General features: G+C 34.3%; 1 protein-coding gene across 1 annotated transcript in view; it reads left to right on the top strand.

Annotated features, from left to right (window-relative positions):
- Positions 1-23,335, top strand: part of MAN2A1 (mannosidase alpha class 2A member 1) — a 114,832-nt gene that overhangs the window by 47,635 nt on the left and 43,862 nt on the right. Inside the window, exons 9-12 of the mRNA XM_040089981.2 lie at positions 3,207-3,409; positions 7,444-7,629; positions 9,638-9,752; positions 12,589-12,656. Of these exons, the coding sequence (XP_039945915.1) occupies positions 3,207-3,409; positions 7,444-7,629; positions 9,638-9,752; positions 12,589-12,656 (572 nt within the window). The remainder of the gene's footprint in view (positions 1-3,206; positions 3,410-7,443; positions 7,630-9,637; positions 9,753-12,588; positions 12,657-23,335) is intronic.

The raw sequence follows: 23,335 nt of genomic DNA, 5'->3' as shown, positions 1-23,335 counted from the left end.
TTATAACCTGGTCTGGTATCTTTCATATGGTTTGTGCATGGATTTGTTTTTCCTTTTCTGAGATCTCCCCTGATTCTTCCGGCTGTGCATTTGAGTAGTGCCTGTAGTATGCTATTACTTTCTGCTGGCTTCTGGACTTGTGTTCTTCATAAGAAAGATGATATCTTGGGATTATATCTTATCTGAAAACTGGATTTTATGTGTTTCCTATGAGATGTGGATGACATGATCTATGGTGAAGGACCACTGTGTCTTAGTGGAGGGAGATAGAGTACTCCTCAGGTTTTTTTAAGTCCAAAGCCCATCTTTTAAAACTTAAGCTTGCTGCTATCACTAGGTTTACATCTGTCAAAAATGTACGTATTCTACAGGTAGTTACTCCTTGGTTACTAACAGCAACAAATTTTCTGTAGTTCTTACTAATCTGGGCTGGATGATTTTGACTCTGGGGCAAAAACTGAAGGCTCTAGCTCTGAAGTCATTCTTCAAGGGCCAGTGCTGTCCTCAGACCTCTGAAAGTTCCTGTTTTGAAAGGTTCTGCTCAGTCCATTGTCAAGGATTCTAGCAGTCTAGTTCATGAGGTTAGGTGTGCCCATCTAGAGTCACATTAACCCTTGGTTCCCTCGTGGAAGTATCTGGCCCTTTTTCAGGTTTTTAATACCCAGACAAAAAGATAGGAAATCCTCTGGGTCTGTCACTTCAAACCTAGGGTATTTTGAAGAGCTGGAGCATCAGAGCATTTCTCCTTTCCATTTTATTCAGATACTTAGATTTTTCTCTCTCTCTTTTTGTTGTTCTTTTTTTCTTTCTTAGTTGTTTGTTGCCTGTCTGCTGGGGGTTTTTTTTGTGTTTTTCTGGTTTGGTTTTATTATTTGTTTTGTTTGAAACTGATGGCATTTGTTCATGAAAATATGAGCTTATGGAGAACTTTCACTCTTCTACACTTTCCCTAATGAAATGTAACTCCACAGGTGAGTAAACAGGATATGTTCAGCTATGTAAGGAAAAGTTCACATTTCTTCCTGCTGTGCTGAGATGCCTGGGATATTACTGCTTACACAAGGGAGTGCTTTCTCTGTCCTGATCTGGATAGAGATTTACTCTTTCAGATAGGTCTTTATGATGTTTGTCTTGCAGATGTATCTGTTAGCATTGAGATTCTCCTGCCAGCCACTATTCTGTTCTAAAAGTATCAGTGGTACATCACTGTAAAACATACCTATTTTGCTCTTGAGGAATTCAATCTCCCATTCGGAAATCATTTTTGCATCTATTATACATAAATTATTCTGAGTCTTTTTGTATGCCAGTAGAAGACTCTGCCAGGTTATTTCACTGTTTTCATTCACCTGACTTTGGTGCTTCCTCTGGTGAGGTTTTACTCCTCTGATTTAATGCAGATGTGAGATCATATCTGTGTCTTCTCTTGTTGCATTGGTTTTGTCTTTTGTTTTCCACTTGTAGTCACCTATTTTGTGAGGGAAAAGACCAAGTATCCTAGAAGTGCCTGATAAGGCAAGGTTTACTAATGGTGGGATTTCAGGGGCAGTATTTATCTTTCTCTGCTTTACTGCCATTTAAAGTGGCAAGTTACCATACTGTATCCACCCTACAAATACTTGGATGATCTGAATTACTTTGAAGTGAAAGTGTTTGGGGTTTTTAAAAATTATTAAAAGGTGTGATTTTGTTGTCACAGTGATAGTCTGATAGTCCTTATATTCCAAGTCAGTTTTATGAGGTTTTTTCTAAAACCTGGTTGTAAATTGTATTATGCTACGTTGTATAGTTGTTAAAATAATAATACTAATAAGAAACAAAGTTACCTGATATTGTCATTACAGTATATGGTGAGGCTGTTTCTGGTAACATAATGTGGTCTTAACATAATGGTCTTGTTCTAGCTTCCATTATTTATTTTTTTTTTTTAACTTTAATTCAAAATCTATTTTGCCATCTATGCCTTCTTTAACAACATTTCTCAATACTAACAACATTTGCATCAGCCATTTATTTTCTCTTCTTTTATTTGTACCCCTGAATCTCGAGGATACCATTTTTTCACCTACCCTGTAAAGATCTGCTATTACCATATCTGAGCATTTTTAAAAATGACCAGAAGGTAATTAATATCTGTTTTTACTCCCACATGTTACATCTCTAAACACAATTTCTTTGTACAGAGTTTAAGGAACCAGCTTCTGAAAGTGAATGCTAATATTTTTTTGATCAACAGTCGTCTTTTGGGTTAAGCAAGATCTGGAGCACAAGAGAGTTAATTTTGAAAACACAGGATTAGGAGAACTATGTTTTTGTTATGTTACATTAAATTTCTTACTTAGCCCAGACAGCTACTTGGGTAACATTGAGGTATTACTTAGCTTGTGTATTACAGACTTACTTGTAAAACATGAAACAATTCTTCACTTGTTTGTTGACATGTAGATAATTTTTTATATATCTATTTAAATTTTAAAAAAATAAGATCATATTTTGTGAGTTGTAGAATGGTTTTGGTTTTGGTTGGAGGGGACCTTTAAAGCTGTCATGTCCAACTGCCCTGCAGTGAGCGGAGACATCTTCAATTAGACCAGATTGCCCAGAATCCCATCCAATCCAGCCTTGAATGTTCTCAGAGATGGGGCATCCACAACCTCTGTGGGCACCTTGAGTGTATCGCCTGCCTCATATTAAAAGTTGTCTTTATATCTAGTCTGAATCTATCCTCTCTTAGTTTAAAACCATTACCTCTTGTTTTAGCACAAGAGGTCCAAATAAAAAGCCTGTCCCCATCTTTCTTGCAAGGCCTCTTTCTGTACTGAAAGACTGGAGTAAAGTCTCCCTAGAGCCTTCTTTCCAGGCTGAACAACCACGCCTCTCTCAGCTTTTCCTCATAGTGAAGATGTTTCTCTGATCGCTTTTGTGACTATTCTCTGGACATGCTCCAACAGATCCATCTCTTTCCTGTACTGAGTTGAAATGCCTTTTTTGAAAATACTTCTTGTATTGAGTTTTGAAATGTTATCCAGTTTGTCTGAAAAGTGTGCAGGGGATTTTAAAGTATTTAGGATAGGTTTTCTGCTATAAATCTGCTGGAAAAGTGGCATGTTTCTGAAATGTATGTGGAACCAAGCATATTAATTCTCTTTGTATTTTCTGCATAATGAAAATGGAACTTTGTTATAGTAATTTTAATTTTCATTCAGGCCCAGTTTGGAACTTTATCTGATTACTTTGAAGCTCTGCACAAAGAAAGCAATTTGGGTGAAAAGAGCAGCAATTCTTTTTTTCCTGTTTTAAGTGGAGACTTCTTCACCTATGCAGACAGAGATCATCATTACTGGAGTGGGTACTTTACATCACGACCCTTCTATAAACACCTGGACAGAGTCTTGGAGTCCTACATAAGGTAAATCCTGCCATCCAGTACATTCATAATGTGCTCCTTGGCACACAGGAGAGATGAAGTTGTAAGTACTTGTCATGGCTTAACCTCAGGCAGTCCCTTGCTCACTCCCCCACAAGCAGGATCTTGAGGAGAATTGGAAGGGTCAAAGCTACAAAACTCATGAAGGCATTTTAATAGGGAAAGCAAAAGCCACATACAATCAAAACAAAGTAAGGAGTTATGGCTATAGTGTGAACATTTTTAGAGAGAAGTAAAAAGGTGTGAATTTTATAGAGGTTCTCAGAGGAAGCTGAGAAATAGCCAGGAATATTGTGTACCAAGTGATTGAAGACTACTGTTCTGAAAACTGCATTGTCTTTAGAGAAAAAAGTTGTTGCTGAATTTTGGTAATGGCGTATTTAAGTGGTTTTCCCTTGTAGCAGATATAAGATGATTTAACTGTGTAATAATCTCTAGAAAGAAATCTAGAGCAGATGGATTTCATGTATAGTCTTCCTTACGGATTACAGTTTTTTTCTGTAATGTATACTGCGGTAGTGGAACAAGCAAGAGAGGTGTGGAAAGCAGCATTTCCAAGCGAGCTTGGAAAGTAGTGTTTTGCAGGCCGATACAAGTACCTTTCAGAAGAGAAACTGTATCTAGCAGAACTTGTTTTATTTCTTCCAAGGAATCCAGCTTTTTCTATGGTAAAGTGGATGATTCATCGCAGGAATCTTTAATTTTCAGTGAAAACAATATCGTTTAATACTGCTGTTGGAAAAGATGCACAAGACAGCAGGAAAGCAGGACAGATAATGTTCTTATAAATGGAATTATTTAGTTAATTGTTTTTTCATAGTTTTGATTAATTTCCTTTGTGTTTCTTAAAATGCACTAAGGATTTCATTTCCTTCAGCTTCATCACAGTATTTTTTTTCAAGATTTTTTTAGGTGTCGTTACTTAATTGTCATTTTTCTCGGTTTTATTACACAGATTGCAGAAAACTTCATATCAATTTGTTTGTAGTATTTAAAACTTTATATTATTAAAGAGAGTCCTTAAATTAAACATTTCAGTTGCCTTTAACTTCTGAGAAAGGTTTAGGTAAATAATCTTAGGAATAACACTAATCTGTCAATGTTCTTATGTATTAAAGTATAGTTTTGAGAAGTACCTGTGACGTTTTAAATTTTTCATTATCCATTGTAAATAACATGTAAGAACAAAATGTATAGATAATTTCTCATTGTTTTAATAGCAGGGTTTTTGTCAGTTTTGTTTTCAGAAGCCATGAGAATCTTCATGAATGTCACATTAGCCATAAGAACAGAAGAAGTAGGGATTTTATCTTTTATTTTTCATTTTTTTAAAGTCAAATGATATACAGTAGGATCATATTTAATCCTCAAACTCATGATCATTTTTCCATAGTATTTTTAAGCTAACATCCATCTATCTATCTATCTGGTGTATGTCCATATTTATGAGGGAAGGAGCCATGAGCACAGAAGGTAAATATGTCTACCTGTGTTCTTTACCAAGGATGAATATTTTTAAGTTCTGGCACTACCAGAATTAAGTAGCAGTTCACTGTTACTTTATAGCCAGGAAATAGTGTTCAGCCTCAGGACCCAGTATGAAAATTAACCATTTAAGCAAGAAAACAGTTGGTTGTTTAAGGCTTTTCCTGTTTGAAAAGAGATTTTTGGGGGGTTGTGTAGGAAAGAAGTATAAGAAAGCTCTCTATTTTATGATGGAGATAGACAGTGATTTGAGACATTATTGATTTTTTAATCTTAAGTTAGAGATGGACGGATTAAAGTAGTTTAAATTGTGGTAAAATATGTGACCAGAAGTTTATTTAATGTGATGAAAAGACACAAAGAACAATAGCATAAGTTGAGACAAATTAGGGATGTGATCTGATTTTTTAGTTACTGATGTGAACAGGGAAAATTACAGTAAATCTGCAAAAAAATTTGATGATGAAGATGAATACTGCAGTGATACTTCTAACTATACAGATGGATAAAAAATACTACATCCTGAGAGTTCAAAAGCTCTTGGAAAAATTATTTATTTAGGTTAAATACAAGTTGAACCTAGGGAAGGTAAGGTAGTCTAGGCCTTGACAAATCAGTGAAGCAAACTTTGGTCTATTTGCAGTTTTCTATCAGGGACAGATGCTACAAAATACAACAAAGTGGAAAATTTCTGGAAACTATGTTAGGTCATCTGCAGTAGTTTGAAACAGAGGTGAGAAAACCAAGGCTTTATACATCTTTTATGGAAAGGTATTAGATGCTTATCTATAAGCTGAAGAGTTCTCTAATACAGCTTTGTATTTCTGAGTGTCTTTCATCTTTGAGCATTGAGCCATTTTAGTGTTCAAAAAAATATTGAGACATGGAAGAACAATTCTGCATCTGAGAGACGTCCCTAATAATAAAAAAGAAATTAACATTAGTTGTGGGGAAGGAAATTTCACCTTATTTTAAGGACTAAAATTTGTTGTGTGTTCTTCTTTATAGCTAAGTTAGATCAGTGCTTAGTGGCTAACTCTATTTTTAGAAAAAAGGTAAAATGCTTTTGAGCAGGGTTTATTCACTAGATGAATGAGCATCTGACACCTTTTTTTCAACTAAAATATTTTCATTTTTCTTTCAAATTAAGCTGCAATAGGACAAACTAAGAGGGATCCATAGAAGTAGGAATTGATTAGTTAACATTTAAATATGCAGTGATTAAGGTTAATCTAGTGCTAGTAATTAAATATAGGAAGTAAAACTTTCTAACACCTTGATTTTGTATGTATCCTCTGAGCAATTACCTAATCTAAAAGCAAAATCTCATCTTCTTCATGAAATATTAACAATATGAAAAAAAATTAGGCTGTTACATGTACAGTGCACCCTTCAGTTTACCTGGGTACGTGGTCGTTGCAGTTTCTATATAATTGTGACCTATGTGTTCTATAAAGGTGAGGAGAAAACTGAATATAAAGAAATTTTTCATGTTAACAATTAATACCATGCATAGTCTGAAAACCAAGGGTTTTTTGTTAATTTTTTTTGTTGTATCTAGTTTAAAATTGAACGCATGCCCTCACTGGCAACTTGGGTAAATGAAAGAGTTAAACTTTTTTTTTTTTTTTTTTTTTTAATTTATTACTTGCATGCCTAGAAGTTAACATTACAAGAAAATATGTTGTTGTGATTTCTTTGCTTTTTGTGTCATTAACCTCTGTAATCTTTTTTGCTTCAAGTACTTGAGAAATGTTCATTAACATCTAATAAATTCTGAAAAATAATCTGACACTTTTCAGACTTGCAAAATAGAACTGTAACATTTTAGGAGAAGATAGGAAAAAAGTCAACAGATGTTTTCTCAGAATTTATGCAGGCATTTTTGTCAAATATCCACAATAACTGGCAATTATGGGGATTTTTTTAAAAAAATTAATTTAGATTCTCATAAAGCAAGTGAGAATCTAGTGATAATATTTTACTGCTAGACTTTTGCAACAGATGTAGAAGAGAAAGCTCTGCATTTTGTTCAATGTAGGGTTTTTGGAATCCAGTGTTCCCTCCATTCAGGTGAATGTATGGTGAGCAGGTGCATGAGATGATTAAACCTTTAAAAAAATTTAGTTTGCTTTAAGTGCAAGTGGCAGAATAGATATTTAATAATATACAGATAAGTGTATTTATTTGAACCAAATTTATTTGATTGATAAGTTGTTTTATTGAAATGGGATTTGTATGTTTCTTGTAAGGTACTCCATCCATACTGTGAAGTTTGAAGACCAGATCTATGTACTTCACACATTTATGAGTGTGTATTTCGGTTTGCACTGTCATATTTTTATTTTAAATATCCATTTTCTATCACAGAAGTGTTGCAGGAAGCTACAATGTGAAGATAGGCTAAAATGGGTAAGAACAAGGTTTATAGAGCTTATGGGACTATTTACAGTTTATTCTTTAGATCAAATGTGTATTGCTTTTTACATTTCAACCCTGTATAAATACTTGATTATTCTCTGCAATTCCAGGGCAGCTGAAATTCTCTACTCCTTGGCTTTAGTACAGACCAGTAAATCTGAGAAGATCAGTGTATTTCCTTCTGTGGATAACTATAAATTGCTGACAGAAGCTAGGAGGAACCTTGGACTCTTCCAGCATCATGATGCTATTACAGGAACAGCCAAAGATTGGGTAGTTGTGGATTATGGCACCAGGTAATTTATTGCAAATACATAAAACTTAATTTCCGTTTGCTCTTTTAGAACTGTTTATTTCAGACATATGGATTTGATACAGCAACATACTCCAGTGAAAATGCAGAGATGCTCTGCATGAGAAGTAGATTTGATTACCCATGCTCTTCGTTTATGAAATATTTTTTAACCCTCTGAGTAAGAATTTGATCAGATTTGTTGAAACAAAATTTTGATATTTCAAAAGGTAGACACATTACTGAGATTTCTGTAATAACAGATTTTTTCTGCAGTAAGTAGGAGAACTTTTGATATTTGTCTGTCATAAGCAATGATCAAAGATGTGCTAATTTTCAGCATATAATTTTAAGCATATATTCCTTGGAAAATCCCACACCCTCTGTAGCCAACCTTTCTTAAAAGTTGGAAATCTTTTTCATGTTGAAATTCTTCTACTTGCCTGTCATTGTTTATTGTTTCATCTGGGCAGTATTTCTCAGTACTGAGAAATTATTCTGCTAGCATCTTCTGTCGCTTGTCTCTATTGGATTGGCTGGTTCCGTTTCGCCCAGGCTAGTTCGAGACTGCGACGAGACAGGAAAACTCCCCTGGGTCCTAGAAACTAGGGTAGTGGCAAAGGGGCTTTTTCCCCTTATCATGAGAGAGACACCGCATCGATGGTGGAGGAAAGGAGTCAGACTTGGTCAGAGGGCAAGTCCAAGGTCTTTATTCCGTCCTGGTCGGGTGCCTGCCTCAGTTGTGCTGCTCTTGCCAAGTCCCGCCTGGACCTAGTGTTCTGGGCTTACATACAGGGGAGGGGCTAAGGGAGGAGACAAACCAACACCCAGTGAGGGATAAGGTAGGAGTGGAACAGGGTTGGAGGGACATTCAAGGAAACTAATGGGAACATAAAGGGAGGAACCCTCTCAGCTCTTGCCCTATCATTTGATGTCCTCATCTGAACTTTCCAGAAGCTGGGAGGAGCAGCTGAATGACAGACAGGGCCCATAGGAGGGGACTGGGAGGAGTGACAGGGAACAGGGGTAGGGACAAACCTTGGAATAAAACTTTCCAGGAGAACAAGGGAGTACAGAACAAACTATTGTAACACAAAACACAATATGAAAATAAGTAACATAAAATGCAATATGAAAACAAGTAACGCAATGCAACGGTCTTCATAGAATTTTTTTTGAAAAACATTGCATGATATTATGTATGTCTATGTATACACATGCTTTAATATGGGGTTTGTTCAAGAAATCATTTCATATTGGAATGTTAGGAACTAGAAAATTTGATTAATTGAGGTGATGATGGTAGATGGATGCTACAAGCACGTTCATTGTCTTAAATGACATTTAAGACAGTAATTGTCTCAAATGCATCTAAAATACTCTTTCTTGTTTAAAACTATTTCATGACAAGTATATTTAAATTCCATATTTTTAATCTACTAAATCATAAGTATTCACAATGCACTTAGTTATGAGAGAGTAAAATAAAGGCTTTTTTCACTTTACAAATAAAATTATCCAGCTCTCTGTATTTAGAAATTTGTGGACATCTTGGTAATTTATATAGTTTATAGTATTTTTCAAGTTTCTGATTGTTCTCTTAATCCTGTGTAAACACAGTCTTGACTTTGTGACTAGTGTTTCAGTCTCCACTATAGAAACTGAAAATCAAATATACAGATTGCAAAGATTTTTCCTAATCTTTCCAAAGATTAGCATTTTGACAATGTGTTGGTATTCTAAGGATACACCTTTGGTAGCACAGCATACTAAAGGAGGACATGTACCTCACTTTCTGTGTGCAAGAATATAATTTAGAATGTTTCTAAATTTTTCAGTTTGCTCACCCCTTGCAACTAACTGTTCTTAATTTCATGGTATATTGATGTTAAAAATTTTATTTGTTTTTCTACAACTCATATTTTTGAGTGCTTTAATGTTTTTAAATTTTAATGTTGGACCATTGACTAAAACCATTTGAAAACCAACTAAGATTTTAAATATTTTAACAGGCTTTTCCACTCAATAATGAACTTGAAGAAAGTGATAATTGACTCTGCTCATCTTCTTATCCTGAAGGACAAAAGTGCTTATAGCTATGACACAGCAACTCCATTCCTGAAGATGGTGGGCTCTCTTCCTTGATTTTTTCCAAAAACGAAATGTGAACTATGTCTTTTGAATACAGTTTGAGTAGTCCTGGGAAACATCAAAACTAAATTTTGAGCTTCTCAGAAATGTGCTACTTATCACTCTTCATATTAATTGAAGATATTAGAAAGTGAAAAGTGAACATGTCAGCAGTTGATGCTGAAAAAAGCTAAAGGGAAGGGACTTATTTTGTTCCCCTTTGTGAGTTAGATAGTAAGAGCATATGTTCTAATTTTCTTGTGGGCATAAATTTGTTGGTGACTTAAGTGATACAAATATGTAATTAAATATATAATAGTATGCAGTCCTTTAATTTTACCTCACTTGTGACTTAAGAAATGTGGGAGGAAGAAAATTTCCATGCCTAACAGAAGTCTAGTCTTAGTTTACAAGATTAGGTCTAGACAATACCTTGTGCTCTTTTTCCTTTGCTGAAATTATTTGAAACAGGAATGTTCAATGAAATGGATGATAAAGTCAGCAATGGTTCCTCATGTATCATTTTGAGACCTATTTTACAATGAAGAACACCTTCAAGAAACACACTTGCTAATATTGCTTTCTTTCAGAATTCTTAGTTTATTCACTTTTTGAACAAAAGTCCTCTTAAGTGATAGCTAGGAATTTTTAGGAAGTCTACTTAAGTGCATTTACCCTAAAGAGGGACAAAATGAGATGCTTTAATTTCTTTGTGCAGCAGGGTTAAGACAATCCTTATTATATGATCTCACACTTCTGACATAATAAACATGACATACATTCTACTGTTTAGTTGTGCCAGGTGTGTCATATCTTGAACTACACTTCCAGTCAGGTATATACATTTTAAGAAAAGTTAAAATAGTTCTTTTTACTTTTTTATGACTGTTATACAAATATATATATATAAATAAATAAATATATATATATATATATGCTGCATGTGTATACTGTGTACTTGTGTGTCACAAATATATAGTTTTTCTCATCTTTGGAAAATGAATGTGCACTTTGATAAAGTAGGAATATTTTGACAGCACTTATGGGATGAAGGTTTTACTCCTGCTTTAAATTATATTTAAAGAAATAGTGACGTTACATTTTACTAAAATTTAGTTGTTGCTGTTCTTCATCAGTCTGGATTAATACCACTGCATTGTAGAAGTACTAATTGCTGTTTAAACTCTATATTGCCTAGTAACATACTAATTCAATAAGCTATTATTACCACTGTGAAAGCAGAAATTAAAAAGGAAGGTCTTGATTCAATGAATTTATTGTGTCTATATAAAATAAAAAAATAAGGCGATTACAAAAGCAGATTAAGATTTATCTGTATGCCGCACAATATCTGCAGCATATCATTAATCTAGTACCTCTGCTATGCATTGGATACAGTAACAAAAGCTTTTTAATGTGGGATTTGTAGACTGCTAACAGGAGAACTTCAGGATACTTACAGAACCTTTGCAAACTTTGAGCTTGGAAGTTGAAAGGAGTACATTCATTTTGGAGTACAAATTGTGGTATTTTGGTGTCTGATGGAAGCTGACATCCATAATTGCTCTGAGATGGGCATTCAGAATGAACATCAAGAGAATTGAGAAAGACAAATGATGAAGACTCTAAGACTGAAAGTGGCTGTTGTTTTTGAGGGGTGAATAAATCAAAAACACTTAGAGGAAGAGAGCACAAGACCACAGCAGCCACCATTCCAGCACGTACCAGGTACAACCAGGGAAAATTTCCCTATTGTGAAGGCAGAAAAAAGGAAGTTGGAAATGAGACACTACTGAAGAACTCCAGAATGACGCCTGCTTGCACTTTTTCTACACTTCTTAATTAGTAGTTGCACACCTTTTTGTCAGTTGGTAATGGAATACTTTGTACTTCTTGTGTTAAGTTTTACAAGCTCTACACTAGCAGACAAACAAAAAATCACTTGGAAGGCAATACACTGAAAAATAGAAGACACCTAAAGATTCCAGAATGACCTGGTTTTGGTTGCTTCATGGATGAGGTTCAAACTCATCCATGAGTAAACGTAAAGCTGCAACCATTTCACAATTCATGTACATTAGTCTTAGTTCTTTCAGTGCAGAAAGAAAATTTTAATATACGTGACAATTGCTGGATTTGAAAAACTTGATTTTGAGGATGTGTTGAGGAACTGAGAACTCAGCACTTCAGTTTCAAAGTCTGAAGTGGTCACCATTGTAAGAACTTACTGGAATGCACTGTGAATCAGCAGTTTGGCTGTTCTCTTAGGCTGTGCAACAGTGACAGTAATATCTTGCCTCTGCCTTTCCTCAATGAAAGTGAGCCCTGTACCACACCACACCCCAAATTATGTTTTTTGAAACTTTTCTTTGTGTACAGTATAAGGTAACAATGAGAGCTCACAGGAGACTACACAATGAATCCTTGTGATAAGTGCACAGGAGTGTAGTGTTTAAGAATAAATTTATTGCAAGGGAAATTTAATTAAAATATGTGATAAGTATTTGCAAAAGTTGAAGAAAGTTAGTGATTATAAAGTGATCCTTGTATACAAAAATAAAAACACAGGTGTAATAATTTGATAATGTATCTAATAAGATCTTAAAGGAATACAAATATTTCCCAGTGAATTGGTCAAAGTGAGTGTCTTTCTTTTGTCAATGTGATGTACTTAGTTTATTAAATTTTGTGACTTGCCATGCTCAGTAATGAGCTGAAATAAGCTTTGGTTTATGGTGTTGTTAACGTGGTTCTGTACTCCAAAAAATGCATATAATAGACAAAACTCATATATTATCTATTCAAAAGCAAATTTAAAGATGTTCTCTTGTAGGATGACGTTCAGGCTTCTCAAGATTCTTTGCCACACAAGACAGTTATAAAGCTGACATTGCAACCAAGGTAAATAATTTATATATTACTCAGTGTCTGAGATTCTTTTAGCAATGTATATGTTTTCACTACCTAATAAGTAGTTTACATGCCATTTCCTTTTTTTTCCTCCTTCTTTCTTTCTTTCTTTCTTTCTTTCTTTCTTTCTTTCTTTCTTTCTTTCTTTCTTTCTTTCTTTCTTTCTTTCTTTCTTTCTTTCTTTCTTTCTTTCTTTCTTTCTTTCTTTCTTTCTTTCTTTCTTTCTTTCTTTCTTTCTTTCTTTCTTTCTTTCTTTCTTTCTTTCTTTCTTTCTTTCTCAATTATTACTCAAAACAGAGCTAAAAGTTAAAAAATATAAAGAAAATTTTAAAAATTAGTCTGGGAGATTGTGCTAATATTATTATGTCTAATTGAAAGAGAATGCAGCATATTAAAACTAGGCATTTCTCACATACCACAGCTGAAGTAAGTATTCTATTTCTGTGTGCTTTTACAACATCGTAATACTAAACAGATTGTGCTTGAGAGAAGCCATAGAAGACTCTAATTAAGCAGAAATATAGGCGCCTCAGTTAACTCTGTGAACTGTGGCTTGTCTCTCCCACAGAGCACCCTGGCTCTGTTTTCACTTTGGCTAGCTCGAGACAAGCCACAGTTTGAAGGAGTTCCCTTAGGGTCATAAAAACCTGGGAGGCGGCCAAGAACCTTTCCCTTAGCGCGAGAGAGCGAGACCCCATCAGTGGCAAAGGAAGAGGTCTTTCACTTGATCCACGGAGTGAAACCAAGGCTTTGTTCAGTTTTTCTTCTGTGGTTCTGCCCCAGACCTAGCACAGGTCATGAGCCCTGAATCCAGAGCCCCAGATCAAGAAGGTGCCCAGCTGCATGGTCTGGGCTTATATCCAGGGAAGGGGCTCTGGGAGGGCACAGGGCAATACCCAGTCAGGGATAAGGTGGGAGTGGAACAGGGATGGAGGGAGATTCAAGGAAGGGGACTGCGAGGGATGTGTAAGATTGGGCTGGGGAAAGGACAGGGACAAGCTTCGGGATATTACATTTTCCAGGGGAGTACAGACCAAACCATTATAAAACCCAATGTAAAAATGAAATACAATATGAAACCAAATAACATACAGCAACAGTGAGCAAAACATTAGGTTTTTATAAGGTCTAAAAGTCACAACTTATTAATATTAAATGGTCTTTAAAAATCCAGTAGTATATAAACTAGGACACTGTTCTCTCTTAACTCCAACTTTCCATTTTATTAGGAGGGGTTACTTTTTTTTTCATATGTAGTTGTAGAGTATTCAGCTGGCATCCTGCTATACCCATGAACACTCACTATCCCACCTGAAATAATGTATACATTCATTTAAAGTGCTTATCCAAATAAAGTGAATGAGACGTTTGGGTATGAGAGCTGCTGTGTGTGTAAATCAAATAATACAAGGTTTTTGCTTACAGAACGGATTTAAGATTAATTTAAAAAGCAGTGAATGGTATTTTTGCTGATTTAAGTATTTGATTTCTCTAGTTCTAGCAAATGGCAAGCTAATAAGACTGACTTGCCTAATTCATGCAGGTGTCCCAACTATTCAGAAAACTAACTGCTACTGTTAAAAAAATATATATAATTAAAGCCTTTGAAAAAGTGAGTAAGATTTGGTTCTTGTGACCTTTTGAGTGAAGATGTCTTCAGTCCTCCAGCCGTAAATGAACATTATGTGTCTAGTGTACACTTTTCTCTAGAGCATGCTTTTTTTTAAGGTGACTACTCTTATTGGACTTCTATACAGATGCTAATAGATTGTCTTAAACTTGTCCAAAATGGCCAAGAACTCAGGTGCCTGTTTATTTAACTAATTTTTTTTTTTAGCTTTTCAAAATTATCTCCTCAGGTTTCTTCATTAGAAGAGGGTTGTATAATGTAGTGTATAAGCACTTGGTTGGAGGCAAGTTATGATGTAGACTTTCTTTGCTATTTGAGGATAGCTTTATTGCCTTTGCTTTCCTTACCTAGGTTTGCTGTTGAAATTTTCCCTGTGCCCCTTTCATCCCCTTTTGTTTGCATACAGTGTTCCACTTTTGTCTCTGCATAATATGATGAGTAAGTTTTCCCCTTTTTGGTCTTAATTAATTTCAGACATACGCCTTTTTTTTCCCTTCTGACTTGTATATTAAATAGATATACATGACATTACCCTTAATATTATTGTAGCAGACTACTAAACTGGTATTAACTTACTAGGAAGATAGTACTAGTAGAAAATTGCTAACTTTATATTGTCTGATATTGTGAAGGTACCACACAGTTATATAAAGTATGATATATGTTCCAAAAGTGCAATCTGAAATATGGGAATAAGAATGAAGAGGGGGGAAAATGAAACAGAAAGGGCAAAGAAAGATTATAAGAGAATATTGATATTACTGACTAAACTCTCGGGGGGTTTTTATATCCTTGTTTGGAAACACTGTGAAAGTAATGCATAAGTGTACACTACTTCATGTCTTCTTTGTTGTTAAAATTTTAATTTGAATATCTGTTAAACTGTTTTTGCTTATAAAAATTAGCTTAATCTCTTTAGGCTTCTGACTTTATCTCTGGTTGTAGTCTGAATCTCCACTAACTTTATTACCATTGGGAAAAGTGTATGTAAGCTGACACTGTAACTACTGGTTAAATCTAGTATGTGATTATTATGATTGCATCTGAGTTTTCTTGTAGCATTTCATAAAAAATGTTATATTCAGTAGAAGCTTAAACTCAACATAATAAATCTGTTATTAAGAATTGCTACATTTATAAATCATATAAGAAAGAAACTGTTTATTTTTATTTAAAATTTTGGAGCATCAGCAGATATTAAATCCTGATTTTCACCAAAACTTTCTTATTTGCTTATCTTCTGTTCCTAATAGTCTTTATTATTCACCAGTGAATCTCCAGATTTCTTTCCGCTACTGTGTTCTAATATGTCATTATACGGCATAGAAATTAAATCAGTGTAGCTGGCAAGGTGTTACTTTTCTTTACTGGCTATTTAGCTTTTTGTATTTTTGCATTTCCATGTCATAATTTTAAAAAATATCTGTATTCTAGCTTGGTTATTCTTATGTAAGTGTGGTTCATATCTCATGCAAGTTTATAGGGACACTGCTGATGGGAGGATCATGATGGCTTTTCAAATCTCAAGAATTTTTTTTTCTCCCTTATTTTACCGATTGCAAATATAAGCAGCTTTCTACAGGAACATAGTTGGTAGTGTGCTTTTTGTCTCTTTGATGCATCCTTCCTTTTGGTTTTTTAGTTATGTTGTCTTCACTGGTCATTTAAGTTGTAGTTGGTAGTGAAAACTGATCTGACAGACTGTACAGGAGAGCTATGACAACTCAATTACATGAAAAAAAAAAGAAAGCAGGAAAATATCTATATTTGAGTTGTTAATGTTACAGTATGAAGTATCTCCATATTGTTGTATAGTTGAGAATTATATTTAAAACCACTTCTAAGCAGGTGCCACCTGTAACCTATTTGCTATTGTTTCCGCCCTCATCTGGGCATCTCTTCTCTGTAGTGCTGTTGTGGTATCTTTGTGAATCCACATTTTTATTTTAAAAGCAATGTGTTAATTTTGATGAAATAGGTATACAGGATATTTTAGATCTGAGCTATGACTCTGCCACCTCAGGATGACTAAGTGGTCAGGCTTTTGAATACTGAAATTATGGAGTCCTTAATTACATTAAATCCCTTTTAACTGATAAATGAAGTTGCATGCTTTTTTTAAAAAAATATTTATTTCAGCTGAAAAATTGAGCTTTCATTCGATAATATCCAACTAGATACAGAACTACTTCAGTCTTGTTCTGAAGTTTAAAATTACTGCGTGTCTTGGAGACAAAGCGACTTGGAGACAGACACTTGGAGAGTGTGCTGATAAACTGGATGCTGGTTCATATTCTGTGACTAGCCAGAGGTCGTATTTCCTGAATGTGCAAAAGACTTGCACTCACTGGACTTAGTGGGGGTGGGGGGGGGCAGTTGTTTGTACCTCTTTTTGTCCAGTTTAGGCTGCCAGCAGCAGATGAAGGGCACACTGACTGTGTGGGAAAGCGTTTTCCAGCTACTTCTATCTATGCTGTTTTCTGGAGACAGCATTGCAGAGGAGCATGATGCATGACCAAATGACTGGATTGACTGTCTGCACCAGCTTCGATCTTATAGTGGTCTTGTTTGGCACAATATGGTGAATCTTAGTAAAAAAGCCTAACGATGGCAATTAGGTTTTATCTCCTCTTCCCCTTTTTTGTTTTTACTCCTGAACCTGGGCATTTTCAGTACTGAGTTCCACTGCACCCTATCCTATCTGAACTGAAGATACTATGGCATTAAAAAAAAATTTAAAATTATCAATTTAGGATTATTTTTACTTTGAAACCAACCATTCTTAAAATTTAACCACAAATAACTTCTGTTGGCTAATCTTAGAGGGCCAATATGATGTGATAACTTTCTTATCAGGCCAGTTTTATAGCTTAGCAGACACTATTTCCATTAGCTGAAATACTTAGGTTGCCTAGAGGATTAATTATAGGACAATACACTGCAGTCAATTATTTCTTCAAAGGTTTGTCAAAGCAGTTTAGTGATATCCACTAAAAGAAAGTTTCCTTTTTTTGAATAGAGGATTCAAAATAATCTGGGCAATTACCCTTACATTGTTATCCATGATCAGGTTTTGGCATAAAGTTGTATTTTATAGAGTTTTGGCATAGGTTGTGTTTACATTAGGTCCAAAATGCATGGTATTTTTTGAGAAAGAAAATCCCAATTTACGTCTATAATTTTTCAAATATATAATCTTTTCAGAAATTCACTTGACAAGATATTCAGTGCATTCTCAAGACAGCACTATAATGTAGAAATTAAAGCTATATTGCTAACTTTAATGTGTGATAAAGAATAATGTACAAAAGTCAAAAGTTCTTGAACAGAGCCATGTGTATGTTACTGTATTTAGCTGGATGACGACAGCAAGAATAATTTGTCTGGGAAGGAAACTTTATTAGTCACATGCCATAAAATGTGTCTTTCTGAGTTAGAAAGTATAATCCTCTTTATTTGGCAACTTTTGCTTTGATGGTGATTTTTTGTTTCCTTTTTTCCCCTTTTAGATCTATGTTGCCCATTTTGGTACAATATCAAAACTTTAGTCCAATGTTGTTACAAGGAGAGGACCCTCCGACAGCATTTTACATTTTTATAATAAATATCTTAAATGCTTTTATGCTTGCATAATTTCAGAGGCATACATATTCCTAGTTAAAACTAGCTCCAAAACAGCTGGAAAAAAAAAGGACAGTTGAAACAAAGGTATTTTCAATTCTCAATGAAGGGAAAAAAACAAAACAAACAAACAAACACCCAAAACCCCCCCACAAGTTTAAGGAAAACAGGAAGGAATACCATAGCATTTAAAATGTGTTCATAAATATTCGTGGCAATTCACGCGTTGTTAATATGCACACCTGTTCCCTGGAGAAGAAAACTGATCTGGAAAAGCAAGCAAACAAACACTAACCAGAACAATAGCTTAATTGGATGAAATAATGATTGCACTGTGAACAACCTTGTGTTTTTATTTAAGTGAAACCTCTATATTAGTATCTTTCAGGGAGGTGGACAGGATGAACAGTCATTTAGTCAAGCCTTTAAACTTACTGTTTCTATTAAGAAACAATGCTTACTTAAGCCCTTCTATTAAGCATACAGTAGTGCAAATAGGTGAAAAATTAGAAAACACTTTAGAGGGGATATACGAAGAGCCTACACTTTAGTTTCCAATACCCTGGCTGCTTAGGTTGAATACAGCCTAATGGTCTTCTGAAAATTACTTTAAAGTGTTAATCTCAGTGTTCAGCTGCCTGATCAATTTTCTAGATTTCAGGTGACTGTTACTGTGAGGAACATGTTCTGTTTGCTGTAAACTCTTAGATTATTTTGACTAAATAGGTTCAGTATTTAAAAAGCGTTCTCCTTGGTTTTCATGATGGAAGAGCTGCTGCAGAGGCAAAGAAATGGCTGACTTGGCTGACTCAGGAAAACTCAGGTGTCTGAATCTTGAAATGTCACTAAATGTGAACTTGAAATAAGTATTTCAGTGAAAATCATTCCGGTAAAAGTGGTGTTCGTTCAAAATGAATGAAAAAGCATGATACATTCATTCTGGTTTTTTAGGTGGAACTTAGCTGTGCAACTATCTTTACGACCAAACCAGCAAATTCTCCATTGAGAACCTAAAGGGACAGGAAGTGAGGGGTGTGGAAGAGTTTCACAGCACCTTGATCTCTTTATTCTCACTCTTTGTGTAGGGTCATAACAGCTTTTCATAGGTTTCCATATTTTCTGTGCAAGTTTTCTTCTTTTTGTGTTAAAAAACATTAAAAAAATATATTATATACAGCCTTATCTCAGAACTGACTCTAAGCACTGGTAGTTGGCATTTCTTTAAAAGTTTTATCTGTGAAGTCTAAAACAAACCAAATAAGCTAAGAGATTAATGTCTGGATTTGTTTAAGGGCTTTAAAATTGAAATGTGGTACATTTTTTGAGGTATGATAAATTTTCATTATCAAGAAGAAAAAAGCAACTTTGATTTTCAATTAATTGTACTTCAAAGCTTTTTGTGAAATTAATTTTTATTTTTTAAAACTCAGTTTTTGAATGCTATACTTTTGAATTCAAGTTATCCTAAAAGTTGTTAAGTTTCAAACTGTTAAAGATTAATTTTTAGTGTGTAAAAATACTTAAACGTCAAACTTTTTTTCAGTTTTTGGTCTGCCTTACTGTGGGTGAACCAATGACAGTCTGTTCTAAATGGTTTTTTGTTTACTGACTGTCTGTGAAATTGCCACTGCAAAATTAAACCAGTAAATAAGTTCATAGTTTGTAGGATTCATAGAATCTTTACAGTTTTTCTAAATTGCACAAAATGAGTCCTTTCATTTCACTGCACAGAATATCTGCACCTTTTGTTGGGGTTTGGAGTACCGGTACAGTTAGACATGGAAGGTGTTTGATGCTTCAGTTGCTATAAAAAATTAAAACAGTAAAATAAAATATGACAATTAGGTCTTACAATAAATGTCTGGTTTCCTCTGATAACACTTACTGGAAGTATCATGAAATGCAGAAGGAACAGGTGAACTAAACATAGTCTAGGGGAAGGAAAAATCTTGAGCTTTTTTCAAAGCACCGAAAGTGATCATTATGAAAGAATTCAATTATTCACAGTAGTGAATAATTGAATACAGCTGAAAGATCTGCATTGTATGCATGTACTTGTTGAACCAGTTTTGGAAGAAGATTCTACATATTTTCAGTTTATTAGTACATTTGTGTATTATTTTTTTTTTTCAGTCACTGGCCCCTTCAGCCTTTTTACTGGCATTACCTTGAGGCAATATTGTAGTTAGTCCAAGGCTCTCAAGGCACAGACTGAAGTGATATGGGATACTGAAGTCTTTCTGCGATTCTGAACCAGATTTTTTTTCCCTTCTAAATACAGATTTATAAAGCCTACACTACAAGAGGAACAAGGAAAAGATTTTAGTGAAGGTACTTCCTGATCCTGAAAAAGTCAGGGGGCTTCAAGCCCATCTTGGACCTCAGAACATCTCACAACTTTGTGGTAAAAGAAAAATTTAAAATAGTGCCTTTGGACTTAATTCTTTTATCCTCAATTGGAGAGCAGTTATGTGCTCCAGATTAGGATATGTGTGCCACTACATTCCATCTAAATCATAGGAAGTATGTGTGTTTGGCATATGTAGTAGGTACATAACATTTAAAAGTCTTGTCTTAGGTTGATGTTGATTTTTTTTCATGTTCTCAAAATATATAGTTCTTTCTCTGCCGTTGTTTGTGTTTTTTGTGAATGCTGTTTTCTTGAGGGTGTTCCGTGGTTTGTTCTTGAGAAAGCCACATGAAGGTCCTGTTTCTTGTGAGAATGCAGGGATGGATTATCTGCCTGTTGTCTGCCTAATTCTGTGCCTTTTGCATGAGCAATGGATATTATAAAGATAATAACTCTGTAGAGTTACATATATAAAGATATAACTGTAGATTTATAAAGGAGAGAATTCATAGGAATGCATGTGTGTGAGTTCTCTCACCTTTATTTATGAGTCTGAAGTTCAGATTTGGGGTTGTCATTAGGAAGGATAATCCTGCAGTGATTTTGAAATGTCAAGTTAAGATTATGGAACTTTTTTATCAGTACAGAATCACTGGTTTTATTTATTTATATGTTAACCAGAACTGTCAGACATTATTGCTCTTAGAAATAATATGTAATTTTAGTCTAGCTTTATTGCTAAACTACACATTTCTTTCCTGATGCTGTTATAATTGTGGCTGTATATTGTGTTAGTTGCAACTCTACTGAAGTAGATTCTTGTGAATTTACTTACTGATAGTAATCTTTATTTCTTGATGTCACTTGTGATAGTATAATAAAAAGATGATCCCTGGATAACAGATAATGTTTCCACCTTTTTACACCTTATGAAAGCAACACAAATTCATGTTTTGTGCTGGTAATTTGAAGTTAAGATTACCATCCTACTAACTCTTATGCAGGATATTATTCATAAATTGCAAAAGAGGTCTTATTTAAGAAGATGGGGGAAATCCTAGTATTTCTTAATATATTATAATAATTTATTGTATGTATTAATATATAATAAAATATTAATAATATATATTAATATTATTAATAGTTTAATTGGATTATAATTTGCTGCTTAGATGTAAATTGATTTTTTTTTCTTGTTACATCTGTGACTGTATTGATGAATTTATAAGAAGTTTATCTGGATAAGTTGTAGAGGAATGTGTTAGCATTACTTATTTTATTTTGTTGGGTAAACTGATAAATCTCATTAGACTTTATCCAGTCAGTTAAAAGACCATTGGGGGAAAGTATTGGAATCTTCTTTTGGGGAAGGACCTCCTTCTCTCTGACTTAATAGAAAACTGTTTGTTTAACTTCATTTTTAATAAACCAGCCATATTCCTATTGCGCCAGATTTTGTGTTTACATCTTACACTATATCTGAAAGCATAAGATCTAATTATAAACAAAAGACTTCTCAATTTAATTAAATGTCTAGGATTTTTTAGTTATGGCTGCAAATGGTTTCAGTGTCCACTGTACCTCAGAGGAGGTAGGTTTAATCTCTAGCAATTATCAAAACTATTTTAATATAATTAGGTCTGTTGATGCAGTTTAAGTACAATTTCACTGTAGTTTCATATGTTGCTTTGACCTTAACTTCATGCTACCTTCACTCAGTTAATAGACATACTAGAAGATCTTGCATTTTCCCTTTGCCTTTCTACACCTCTTCCTCTCCTGAGCCCCCAGAAATTCTGTTTCTAAAAGAAATATCCTAAATCCCTAACACGAGATTTCTGTACATTAGTTGGTATGATTTAACACCAGAAGTGTATTTTGCCTTCTGGAGAAAAACCCTCTAAAACCTCTGATGCATCTAATGGGTATTGCTGGTTTTGTTACCTTCTGAAATATGAGCTAGGAAGAAAATTATTTTTGTATTATTGCACAAGTATCCATGCATATGTATTCCAAAATACATTAAATAACTCCTCTGGGGCTTATGAGGTTTTATCTCAAAATTAACTGACAAATTGATTTTGATACTTCATGTTGCCTTCCTCTTTTTTTTTAGTGGAGTTTGCTGCTTTTGAGAGAAGGTGTTATCAGATGTCACTGATAATAGTTTGAGGTACACAGAGATACAGAGTTCAGTATTTACAGTAACATGTAATAGAAGAAGTATAATCTGGGTGAAATCATGAGAGTATTTTACTTTTGAGAAATAGGTATGCATTTCAAAGAGGGGGAAATAAAGATACCTGCAGAGTCAAATTTTCTTTGAAATGAGCATGAATCAGACTCCAGTACCTTCAGAAAGTGGAGGACATTGGTCACAAGATTTGCATGCATGAGGGTTTGAATAATTTTGTCCAAAACTTTCTCTGTTGCTTAAATTTCTTACAAAATTAATTTTGAATGGAACTGAAAAGTGTCTCGAAATGCTGTGAAACACACAGCTTATGAAGCTCAATTGAGTTACTGACAGAAGAGCTGGAGGAAAAAAACATTAATCTGCTGCCACGGAGAGTGTCACAATCATGAGCCTGCACAGTTGGCTTTTGTTGAGTTTTGTTCCTAAATGATTAAAAACAGACCATCAATTGAGATATTGGAAAATGTCTAATTTCTGTATAACCAGAGGAGCACTATGAACAGATAATATCCTGAAGATTTTATATATGGCATTTATTTTCAGAACAATTATTTTAATAGGCTCTATAATTATATTTTATAGGTCATCTTTAGTAATTAATAGCAAATGTTTTGTTATTCATACTTTTTACTAAGGAGGCCTTGATCCTTAAATGAGGGACCATTAGAGTTTTGAAAAGAGCTAAGTAACTTGAAATAGCTGTTTGTTTGTTTGTTTGTTTTACTTACCAGTTTGAATAAGTATTCGGTTTTCCTTCATAAGCAAAGGGAATTTTTTAGGTTTTATTCAATGTTTTTCCCCATTGCCTTTTAAAGCAAGGAGAGAGCTTTTTAAATAACAGGGGGGGTGATTTTTGTGCTCAAGTTAGTCAT

This window comes from Hirundo rustica, chromosome Z (genome assembly GCF_015227805.2).
Source record: "Hirundo rustica isolate bHirRus1 chromosome Z, bHirRus1.pri.v3, whole genome shotgun sequence".
In the NCBI taxonomy this organism is placed as follows: domain Eukaryota; kingdom Metazoa; phylum Chordata; class Aves; order Passeriformes; family Hirundinidae; genus Hirundo; species Hirundo rustica.
Note: the sequence above shows the minus strand (reverse complement) of the source record. Positions and strands in the feature narration are given on the sequence as shown.